The 12059-nt window shown below is 53.2% G+C and overlaps 1 protein-coding gene across 1 annotated transcript in view; it reads right to left on the reverse strand.

Annotated features, from left to right (window-relative positions):
• Positions 1-1062: 1062 nt before the first annotated feature.
• RRP12 (ribosomal RNA processing 12 homolog) overlaps positions 1063-12059 on the reverse strand; it is a 29249-nt gene continuing 18252 nt past the window's right edge. The window contains exons 21-34 of the mRNA XM_079793744.1: positions 11837-11995; positions 11640-11720; positions 11317-11422; positions 11108-11215; positions 10530-10687; positions 9025-9116; positions 8671-8832; positions 8402-8574; positions 8041-8175; positions 5221-5270; positions 3226-3298; positions 2441-2508; positions 2098-2180; positions 1063-1752 (exon numbers count right to left, since the gene is read on the reverse strand). Coding sequence (XP_079649870.1) covers positions 1650-1752; positions 2098-2180; positions 2441-2508; positions 3226-3298; positions 5221-5270; positions 8041-8175; positions 8402-8574; positions 8671-8832; positions 9025-9116; positions 10530-10687; positions 11108-11215; positions 11317-11422; positions 11640-11720; positions 11837-11995 — 1551 coding nt within the window. The 3' untranslated portion in view covers positions 1063-1649. The remainder of the gene's footprint in view (positions 1753-2097; positions 2181-2440; positions 2509-3225; positions 3299-5220; positions 5271-8040; positions 8176-8401; positions 8575-8670; positions 8833-9024; positions 9117-10529; positions 10688-11107; positions 11216-11316; positions 11423-11639; positions 11721-11836; positions 11996-12059) is intronic.

Raw genomic sequence — 12059 nt, forward strand, 5'->3', positions numbered from 1 at the left:
CCCAGGTTGCGGGCTCGATCCCCAGTAGGGAGCGTGCAGGAGGCAGCCAATCAATGATTCTCTCTCATCACTGATGTTTCTATCTCTCTCTCCCTCTTCCTTCCTCTCTGAAATTAATAAAAAAATATTTTTTAAAAAAGATAATTTGTACTTGAAGTCTACTTCCAAAAGAATATTAAGTTCAGCACATCACTAACAACCACCTTTCTTGGTTACCTGTCCCTCCCACCTTTGAAAGAAAACAAAGCTCCTTAGAAGATACACTATAATAAGCAAGTTGGCTTCAAACTTTAAGACATCAATACTGGGCAATTAGCTCATACCTGCATCTACTTACATGAAGCCCCTACTACCTCTGGATATATTTCCTGAGAAAATAATAAAGACTGGATAGGCTTAATTTGACCCACTTGTGTCCAGAAGTGTAACGGTGGGGGTCACAGTTAGACCACCTTTGCAAATCTCTAATTCCACTTCTTTTGACCACCTTTCTGTTCTTGCTGCTGTTCCATTCCAGACTGTGAACAAGGCATGTACACAGCGCCACCTCTGGGCGAAGTGTAGTTTTTAAGCTTCTTAGCCCAAAATCAGCAGGAGGAAATGTCCTAATTTGGGGTTAAGACTTGAGTGCCCTCAGAGGATGAGTGGGAAAGTGCACAGGGCCTTCTGGGAGCTTCATCAGAGCCAAGCGCATTAAACCGGAATGGAAATGAGTAAGTGATGTTTGTATATGTGCTTGGTCTCATCTCAAACAGGAAGATTCTGAGATGAGGAAAGCTGTCAATCAAATGCCAGGGGATAAAGCATAAACCCTCATATTTGGAGGTGGGGAATAACCCTGGGGTCTTTGCTTCTTGACGCCTGCTGGGAACCCACACACACGGGGAACTCTGGGCTGATGGACAAGTGGCCTGAGGAGCGAGGGGGGTCTGCATCTTCTCTGCTCCAGACCAACAAAGCTGGGCGGCAGGATTCACACTGAATCCTGACCCACTTTCTGGAAAAAAGAGAAGGTGAGGACCAGACAGGTGGTAATCAGCTGTGCCTGGCAGACGGAGGGCCTTGGGAACACTGCTGAATCGTGAACAAAGTGGCTGGGAGGAACCTGAGCTCAGAGGCAGCCATGGCCATGCTGGAGTTTCCTTTCCAGTCTGAGTCTCAACCACAGGTGGGTGTCCCTGAGCCCTGGACTGGATGCCAGCATTGAGAGGAAGGGGTCAAGACACTGTTGCCAATGACCAGACGCTGTTCTTGTCCCCGAAGGAGGCAGGTGATGACACACAATGTTTCTAGGGACAATGCATGGTGACGCATGTTTATTCTATGTCAGTCACAGCAAACCTCACACACCTAGACGACAGCCAGGCTGAGAATGCCACGTGGCATGAGCAGCTGGAGCAAATGGAAGACCGTCCACTCTGCTGCACAGGCCACTCCGGACAGGACGCACTGACACCTCGCTGGCCTACGCACAGGCACCGAGGCACGTCCCCATCTCCAGGTCCCAAGGACATCTCTAAAAGGCGATTCCCGTTTGGAATTCCCAAAATCCTGCATGCTCTGAGAACCACGCCCTGATTCCAACAGTTCATTCTGAGTCCTGGCTCTGCCACAGACTGGGCCGCAGAGCAGCCCTGGGGGCCTGGGGTTCAGGGCCGACGATCCTTTCTGCGGAGCTTGTGTCCCACCTGGGATCCCCGCTGGGCAGCTTTCACCAGGCCTTTGAACTGTCCCTGCAGCTTCACCTTCTTCCTGCAGGGACAAGGAACAGACGGGTCACATCTCACTGAGAACAGGGGGCCCTCCTTCCCATAATGTCAAAAGATGGCTCCCCCCACCAGCAGGAATAGAGGAGCGGCGGGAGTGCTGCCCGGAAGTGGGCAGCCCATGATCTGGGCAGGCCATGAAGTACCCATCGTGTTTAAAGGGGCAGTTCAAGTTAACAATACATGTAGGTACCAACTACATGAAGGTGCATGTGAAAAAGTAAACATAAAACACTGGAAGAGACTTGAGCAATTGAACTGAGAGCTTAATGAGAACAAGGCCCTCCAGAGCACAGCTCCAGCCCCCGCCTCCCCCGCCCCAGCATCATACCTGCGGTTGAGCTTGGTTCTGTTGAGGGGGATGTAAGCGTAGGGGTCGAGCCGACCTTTCTTCTTCACGTCACCCTTTGCTTTCTGCTCACCCAGAGAAACAGAGTCAGCTAGGAGGGCGGGGTTCCCCTTCTCCCCCCTCCCGACTTGCTGGACCCTGCGACCTCCCTGCCCTTCATTCTGTGCCTTAGGTGGCGCCAAAGACTCTTCATGGCTCTGGAAACCAACCCAAGGTCCGGACTTTAGATGCTAACAAGACCTCCGTCTGGCTCCACAGGTGCCTCTCCAGATGGCACAGCTGCCCACCCTTTCCCAGACGCTCTGCCCCCACCAACAGCTCTTACCTTGGCCTTGTATTCAGCCCCAGGTGTAGCCTTCTTACCCACAGGGCGATGGATGCCAGAGCCTCCAGCTAGAGGGGGAACAGAGGTCAAAAGTCAGACTAAGCCAGGGCAGCTTTCTCCGAGAGGTAATGAACACCTCTTCGGAGAGCTGTCGGGGAGATGGGTCATGGCCAGGAACCTGGCTCTGTCCCCTAACAACCAAGGACAAATAAATACCTTTCTCGAGAAGGACTGTCCGCTGACTTGATAGACCACGGGGCTCCTCAGACTGACTCGAACCCACAGAGAACATATATTCTCCACTAACATAAAATGCCCCCCCCCCCCACCCCAAAAGCTAATCTGCTCCATTTGTTCTAGGAGAAAGAACACAGGCTTCGAAGTCAGACAGACCTGGGTTCAACTCCCAGCTCGAACTTCAGGCGAGTCTCTTAACTTTCTGGAGCCTCTGAACCTCATCTATAAAATGAGGCACTATAGGCCTTCTCACACACCAACACCGTGAGACAGGATGGCAGCTCTTAGTCCATCGTACAGACGTGAAAGCTGTGCTTAAAGGAACCCATATACTGCCAAGATCAGTGTCATTTCCAGCCTGCACTTCAACACAGCTGTGGATGAAATCCTGCAATGCTAACTTGGGACGACTGCCAAAGTATCAGCCAATCTTTGCTGGTGGCAACTGAGTGCAACCAGGCCGTACAACCTCGTGGCTCTGCCCACAATAAACCCTGCCGAATACCGGTGACAGAGAACAGAGTTTCAAGAAAGAGTGGAAGCCTCACCTTGGTACTGAGGAGGCATCTCTAGCTCCTCATCGTCAGCCTCTTTCTGACGCTTGAGCTTCTGGTGTTTTTTCTACAAAGGGGTAAGCAAAGCTCATGAACAAGGGGATGTGGTCATCCTCGCTAGTGGTAACAGTAAAAGCAATCATAACCTGCATTAGCAGGAAAGGCCTCTGCCAAGCACTTGATCCCCTACTTACAGGTGAGGACACTAAGGCTCAGAGAGGGCAAGTAACCATCCAAGATCACACAGCTAGGCAGGACAGAAGCAAGGTTCCAGCTCAGGTCCTCACTGCTGAGCCTGAGCTTGACTTGGCTTCTCCACTGCTCTGCCTCTCCACACTGAAGTCCCCCCACAGGGCCCTTCTGGGTACTTAGACCTCAGCTTAGCCCCAGTCTTCCTAGCAGGTAAATGAGGTCTTCAGCCTCTTTGGAGAGAACAGCTTTACCAGTCCTTTGCCTCATATGAACTTCACTCCCCTCTCCCCAGGAGTCAAACACTCACTGACCCCCTACTAAGTGCCAGGCCCTGGGGACGCAGGGTACAGGACAAACTTCTTGTGGTCCAGGGAGCCTCAGGCAGATGGGAAACCCCTGCTCAACCAGTTATCACTGTCCCTCAACAATGCTACCATCCCAGGAGCTGTGAGCACGGAGCAACAGGACAGCTCAGTTCACCCAGTTATATCCAACAGGAAGTGACTCAGCACTTACTACATGCCAGCACCCGATTAGGTGCTCCAAGGGGAGAGGTGGGCCTGACAGCAGCCCAGCCCAGCCCAGCCCAGCCCAGCCCAGCCCAGCCCAGCAGGAGACCTGGGCCTAGAAAATGACAACGAGGCCGGGCAGAGGAATGTTGTGCAGACCTCAGATCAGTGCACTAGCAGCCACGCTGTGGTCTGGGCCACAGTGCCCAGGAAGCCTCTTCAAACTACAGATTCCTGGGGCTCAAGCTCCCCAGGGGATCCCCAGGCAGGCTGCAGCACACACAGGGTGTGTCTGGGCAACGTGGGCACAGCAGAGGGGACTCCTAGTGGAGAAACAGAAACTGGCTGGAAACGGGACTCTGGCTGCATCAGAGGGTGACAGCTCAGCTTGTTCTTGGTTCAGCTGGCACCTGGCCACAGCTATGCCCGCTGGCAGCTGCAGTTGTCACTTGTCCCCAGCATTTTAATGATGTCATAACTGCAGGCAGAGGAGTGGGGTTTAGCAACTGCCATTCAATAAAGCCCCTGGGATCTCGATGGCAGGTGATGATTGCCATGAGCCAACTGTGGAGTGCGGCCACCCAGGTCCTTCTCGGTGCCTTGACACAGCCCAGTCCTGCGGCACTGAACCGTGGGGCCCTCCTCAGAGGGTGTGGTCAGTTCCCGCTCTCCAGGAGGAAGAGTAGGCCGTGGAAGGACTGCAAAGCCACGGGTGAGGATGCACTGCAGCAACCAGGGAGGCTTTGGCCAGACAAGAGTTCCAGAAAAAATGCAATAATAGTAAGAACAGTCACCACTTATTTAGCATCACTAAGTGCCATGCACTTTACATATAAGCCAGGATTTAGGTTCAGGTGGTGACCCTGGGCAGGGTACTTATCTTCTGTGAGCCCCTCTGGAAATAGGGGTGATAAACAGTGATTGTGGGGCTCTCAGCATCCCTCAATGGTGGGTGCCCCCACCCCATGCAGGACCTGCCCCTGGAGCATGCAGGCCAGCGGTTGCTCTTACAGCCTACATAGCAACCCCCTCATGGAGACGGGGGTTTCTCTTTCTTCCTTCAGCTGAACAACCCAGCCAACAATGAAGGAAGGCCCCTCCCAAGCCCCACAGAATGGTCAGCCATGACACTGCTGTGGAAGACACACACCACACCCAGGGACAGCCTGCTGTGCACAGCCCTGGGGCTCTACTGAGCAGCCAGGAAGCACAGGTGAGACCGCAAGAAGCTGCCAGGCCCAAGGCTTAGGTCTGAGGGCCCGGCCCTCCGTCAGCAGGAATTACTCACACTCCTGACGCCCAAGTCTTCCATCAGGTCAGCCATCTCTTCATCCTCCCCTGGAGCCGAAAGGAAGAGAAGCCTGTGAGCACGCAGGAGGCCCCGCTTTCCCAGAGCCCCCCCACATTTCATCTGCCTCCACTTGGCTCATCAGGCTGAGGGAACTGCCAGCTACCTCCCAGGAACCCTGTGTCCTTCTGTGCGAGCTGAGACCCCTGAACACTGACCCTCTCTCCTTCCCGTCCTAGGGCCCAGGGACAACAGCCCTTTAAGGAAGTGGTGACCCCACTTCTGAGGTAAATACAGTTTTCTCTGCAACTCTAAGGTAAACCCAGGTTTTATAGGGAGCCAGGCACCCCTGCAGCCCCCCTACTTCACTTTGCTGGGAGGACTTTTTTTTCCCCCCTGTATGTGCTGGGCATTGTGTGGGGGATATAAATAAGTGTGAACCAACAAACTGGTTCTACATTAAGAAATTGGACTACATGAAAGTTTACAAGTTTCTTTGTATCAAAGGACACATCAACAGATTGAAAAAGCAACCTACAGAATGGGAGAAAATATTTGTAAATCATACACCCAATAAAGGGTTAATATGCCAAATATATAAAGAACTAGAACTCAACAACAAAACACAAGCAACCCAATTTAAAAATGGGCAAAAGGGCCCTAGGCGGTTTGGCTCAGTGGATAGAGCATCAGCCTGTGAACTGAAAGGTCCCGGGTTCAATTCCGGTTAAGGGCACATGCCCAGGTTGTGGGCTCGATTCCCCAGCAGGGGGCATGCAAGAGGCAGCCGATCAATGATTCTCTTTCATCATTGAGGTTTCTTTCTCTCTCTCTCCCTCTCCCTCCCTCCCTGAAATCAATAAAAATATATTTTTTTTTAAAAAAAGGGCAAAAGAACTTCAGTAGACATTTTCCCAAAAAGACATACAAAAGCACGGCAAACATACTGCTTTACAACCATTAGCATGACTACTATAAAAACAAACAGAAACAGAAAATAACAAGTGTTGACAAGGATGTGGAGAAATTGAAACCCTGGTGTCCTGATGGTGGGAATGTAAAATGGTGCAGCTACTGTGGAAAACAGTGTGGCTGTGGCAGTTCATCAAAAAATTAAACACAGAATCAGCATGTGATCCAGCAGTTTCACCTCTGGGTATATACTCAAAAGAACGGAAAGTAGGAACTTGAAGAGATATTTGTACATTCACGTTCACAGCAGCATTATTCACAAGAGTCAAAAAGTGGAAGCAACCCAAGTGTCCAACAGATGAATGGATAAACAAAATGTGGTTATACATACAATAGAATAAGGCCAGCCTTAAAAAGGAAGGGAATTCTGATATATGCTACAACATGGATGAACCTTGAGGACATTATGCTAAGTGAAATAAGCCAGCCACAAAAAGACAAATGCTGAATGATTACACTTAATGAGGTACCTAGATTCATATTCAAATTCAAGTTCATAGATAGTAGAATGGTGGTTGTCAGGGGTTGCGGGGAGGGAGAAATGGGGAGTTAGTGTTTAATGCATAGAGTTTCAGTTTTGCCAGATTAAAAAAGTTCTGGAGATGAGTTGTGTATCGATATGAATATACTTAACACGACTGAACTGTATGCTTAAAAATGGTTAAGATGGTAAATTTTATGTTATGTGTATATTTTACCATGATTTTAAAAAGCTATCAAATAAGATAAACACTTCATACCAAAAAATAAAAAAGCTATCAGTAATATTTTTTTAAAAGTATGAAGTGAACCAGTTGGAGGGAAGACCAACTCAAATAAAGTCAATCAACAATCCAATGCCGCCGCAAGAGAGCATGTGACCAAGCGTTGAAGACCGGGCAGTCTCTGGACTTGCCGTGAGTGGAGGGAACAAGGCCTGAGGGCTGAAGGGCTGGGGAAAGGCCTTAAAGAAGGACTGAGCTGGACCTTAAAGGGCAGGAGGGTGTGTGAAGGCAGGAGAGGGAGGGGCATTTTCAACATCGGGATCGTGCACAAGAAGGGGAAAGAGATGGGAGTTATCAAGGGTGAGAGACCAGATCAGGAAATAGTGCCGTCCCATTTATCCCCTGCACGTACATGTGCTGGTCAGGTTACCCATTTCATCGTCACAACAGCCCTCTGAAGCAGGTATTGGTATCATGCCCATTTTGGCACAGAGAGGTTAAATGAAGTCCAGTCATACAGCTGGTAAGTTAGGGGTAGGGGCAGCGGGAGAACACTGGTTAAAAGGATGCCGGTGAGTCACATGAACCAAAAAAGAAAGAGGAAGAGAGGTCTATTTTAGAAGATCTAAGCTTCTGTGATCTAATGGATGATGTGTGCACAGAGGGATAGGAAAGACGCAACAGTACTCAGAGATGTCACACCGGAGGGGCTCCTGGACAGCAGGAGACAACGGGTTCAGACACTTGGCTCTTTCGACCTCTCAGTGAGATTCTGGGCTTCAGCCAAGTTTATACTTTTGAAGAAGAAAAAAGGAGGAAGAGGAAAGAAACAGAACAGAGTAGACGAGAGACCAAGAGAGTGTACCGCACATGGTAAGGGGAAGTACTGTGTTTTGAAAGTTTTGTTTGACTTTAGAATTGTATAAATGGCTGCATTACAACACAAAAAGATTTCTTAATTTGGTCAAAAAAGTTTGAGAAACTCAACGAGTTTGAGAAAGTTGCCTTAGATACAAGCAGTTACCTTTGCTCCTACGACAAATAGTCTGAATGAATGAACAAATTAATGAATAAATGAACAACCGCGCACAGCCCTGGCCCAGGCCAGAAGCAGCTGCATTCCCAGACTGGGCAGGCGGCCCACCTTTAGAGCCTTCCTCTTCCTCCATCTTGGTGGTGGCAGCATCCTCCTCTTCCTCCCGGATGATCAGCCGGCCATCGGCGCTCACTTTGAAGCCATGGTCCTTCTTCTTGCCCCGGCCAGTCCCAGGCTGTGTGGCTGGCATGGCAGAGTCCGGCAGTGAGGAGGTGGAAGACCAGTCCTAACCCTCTCTCACCCTCATCACAACCAGTAAGACCAGGTCTGTGCCCCAGATGGGTGCCCACAGCACAACAGTGTGCATGTGTCAGGGTGAGAGGTTCCCACTGGCCTCCATGCAAGTCACCTCCACCCTGAACAGGTAAGCCTGCTTTCTGAGCTCTTGGGCCAGCTGATTCTTGCTTACCTAGGACTCGCTGGGCCACCTTGGGGTCGAGGAAGTTGAGGGGCTCATCCCCACCACCCTCCTTCAGCCACGCCTGGCTCCTCTGCCGGCTCAGCCTCCGCTGCTCCTTGCCCCGGCTCCTTTCCTCCTCCTCACTGTCCTCGTCCTCGGAGTCGGCCAAAATCTCCTCAATGCTAAAGCCAAGAAGAGGCAGGGCCAGCTGGGCACTGCCTGGGCAGGCCCCGGGTTGGGGGGGCACCAGGCTGCCAGGACACCACCATGTTTCTCACCTGTCACCCTTGCCCTGGGCAGGCTCCTCCTCCTCCTCCTCCTCTTCTTCCTCAGCAGCCTGGGTCAGAGCACGGTGCCTCTTGGCCCGCGCCTCAGCTTTCCGGATGTTGACCAGGACTTTGTGGTACTCCTCGGGCAGCAGCCCCTTCACCAGCTCAAACCTGAGGGGGCAGCGAAGGGCAGGTGAGGTGCACTGGCCAGAGTGTGCCACCCAGAAGTAGCAGGTGTGCAGCCAGAGCCCTTCCAATGACAGGGAAGAGACTGGTCCCCCAGCCCGGCCCCTTTTCTGCAAGGTCCCTGGTGGGAGGAAAACCCCTCTACTCCTCCCGCAATCCCCCATTCAGTGCACAGACCCAAACTTGCGGATGAACTTGGTGAACAGGTTGCGAAGCTTCATGCGGAAGTGCCGCCGCATGTCATCTGACAGTTTCCCGATGGCCTCCATCTGCAGGGCAGGGCACCAGGGTTTCAGGGGGAGGGCAGCTGCCTGCCCCCACACAGCTGTCCAGACTAGGGAATGGGAGGACCAGGGCTGGCTAAGAGGTGAGGGCAAGAGTGGCCCTGTTCCTGGCTCAGCCCTTGCTCCAAAGAGGCTCCAGTCTGGGCAGACCCCACCTTCCCCCTAAACCCGCCTCCATATTCCCAATCACCCTGCCAAGATTATACAGCTTTAAAGTCTACTCAACAGTGTTCAGCACCTTACATGCATGATCGCATCGAATCCGTAGAACAACCCAGTGAGGCAGATATTACCATCATCCCCAACTTACAGATGAGGAAACGGGCACAGGGAGTTAAGGGGCTGTTAAGTGGCCACAGAGGAAGGAGTTAGCCCAGATCTAATTCCATGGCTTGTACTTTGCCCCGCCCCCCCCCCCCCCCCCCCAGGTTTCTCTTGGTTCCATATGTCCCTTCTGTTGCCCTGAGTTCATCTCTGGCTGGACTGCTCTTAAGCCTTCACATGGCCTGGTTTGGGAAACGTGTGGGTGGCAAATAATATCTATAGTCTCTCTCAATGGGCTGGGGGATAGAGCCCCGTCGATTCTCTGAAGGGCTTTTATCAATTCTAATAACTGCAGAACAGATGCCTGCTGTGGCTGTTCTCCTATCTCTGGTCTCCGGTTAGGCTGCAGGCTCTGGAAGCTGGGGGCAGGCTATGATGACTCTCATCTGCCCCCTCTCGCCCTGACCCAAGGTCAGACATGAAGACAGCAAGGAAGATCCCCCTGGAGGTCTGATGCAACTCAACCAGCTGGAGAGGGAAACTGAGGCAGTGGGTACAGCAGCAAGAGGATCTAACAGTCCCAGCTTGCTACATGCCTTATGAGCAGCCAGAGGGGGCCAGAGGGCCCAATACCAGAAGGCTCTTCAGGCCCTTCTACAGCCCAGCAGGGGTGTCCAGAAGAGCCTCAAACCCAAAGACCAAAATGCAAGAGGCAGAAAAAAGGAGATGAGGGCCCTGCTGGAGGAGCCCAGAGTCTCAGTCCTGAGCTCTGGGTTCTGTTCCCAGGGCTGCTCTCACTAGCAGTGTGAGCTGGGCAATCTCTGAACTCACTACCCCATCTGTAAAATGGGGGATGGCCCTGCCCACTGACCTTTGCCCTGTAGAGCCCTTGCTTCTCTGGAGGGGCCAAAGAGGTGGGGGTGACAAGCAGCAGCCTGGGTGCTGCGCCCCTTCCTCCACCAGGCTACCATTCCCCTACTGGTCCCTTCCAGGGCCCCTGCATGACCTTCCGTTGCACAAGATTGCGTGTAGCTAAAAGAAGGCTTGAAACTTGCTGGCCTTGGGGCTCACTGGTCCCATGATGGCAGCCTGGAGGCCACATTGCCACCCACAGAGGGGAAAGGGGACACTTACCACCAGCTGCACGTGCTTGGCCAGGTGTGCCACGTTCATGACAACCACTGCCACCTTGATGAAGCCCAGCGCCGATTTGACCACGTCACGGGTGCGGGAGGCCAGGAGCAGACACACATTCTCCAGCAGCTGCTCCACCGTGCTGGTCCCCATCAGGCCTGGGGGGCGAGAGGGCCACTGTCAGAGACACCCAGACCCAGACCCTGCCAGGTCACAAGAGCGAGAGCTAACACTGAGGGACTGCCGTGTGCCTGGCTCGGCTCTGGTCACCTTCCAAGGAGTGTCTCCTGGGGTCCTTCAGCCGCCCTAGGAGGGGCTGCTTTTCTCCTCCCTTTTAGAGGGAAGAGTCAGGCTCCAGGGGGACTGTAGAACCAGGACTGAAACCGGGACCGTCCTGCTCCCACCCACTCTGAGCATGGGATGAAAGGCAGCAGAGGAGATGGGAGGCGGCCGGGCTTGGCTCCAGCTTTTCTTCCACCCTCCCTTGACCTTTCCCCTACCTGGTGGCCACCCTGTCTGACCTCCTGGGTATTTTCCTATTCTGAGGGCTTCCCAGGCCTTCAAGAAAGAACATGTACCTTTAAACTCGAAAAGGAGATGGGTCAGGGCCAGGATGCTGCAGCTGACCATGGTGACAGCCCCCACCAGGCCGGGATAGATCAGGACGAGGTAGCGCTGCAGGGCCTCTGGGAGGGCAGAAGGCAGGACAAGTTGCACCAGGCAGAGCCCAGCCCACCGGGTCTGGGAGCAGAGCGTCCACCCCAGCCCTGAGTCACCAAGGCCTCACCTTCCTGGCTCGGGCCAAACCGAAGGAAAGCGTGGCCCATCTCCACCAGCAGGGCGAAAGCGTTCTTCCGAGCGCCCACCGACACCTCCTTGGTACACAGGATCACCTGCCCAGACAGCCCCGTAAGCACGCACTCCCGAGCTGGCCACCCTGAGCTTGGTGGCCTGAAGCAGAGTGAGCAGGTTGAGGCACCCACACTCTCAGACAGTGAGTCGAGCCCACCCCCACTCCCAATACGACCCTCCCCTGATCCTGACAGGCCTTTAGGAGCCACACTCCAAGGAACCCCCAAAACATACATACACCTCCTCCTGCACCCTCACCTCCGGGACAAGGGCAGAAATGAACTCCTCGTGCTCAGCTGTGAGCTTCTTCACAATATGTATCAGGCACTTCAATCGGGGCTGTAGGGCAGAGGGACAATGGTCAGGCCCCCTCAATACCACCCCAGCCCCTGATGTGGTCCTCTCCTGGTGTCCCGTCCTCTCTCGGGCAGAACGGGGCTGTCCTGAATCCTCACCCTCTTGGCAGGAGAGGAAGTGTTCCGCAGTGAGTCCAGCAGGGTCTTCTTCAGGTCATCTAGGTGGCTCTGCACGAAGCGGGCCCCGGGGCCCTGGGGGCTGGCACACACCTCCTCCAGCACGCGGTAGGCCTTCTTCTGCACCCCATGGGCCTTGCTCTGGGAGGACACAGATGGATGATGAGGGGGGACTGGAAGTCCACCACCCATCTGATGACATTCA

Source organism: Cnephaeus nilssonii (assembly GCF_951640355.1).
Source record: "Cnephaeus nilssonii genome assembly, chromosome: 16".
In the NCBI taxonomy this organism is placed as follows: domain Eukaryota; kingdom Metazoa; phylum Chordata; class Mammalia; order Chiroptera; family Vespertilionidae; genus Cnephaeus; species Cnephaeus nilssonii.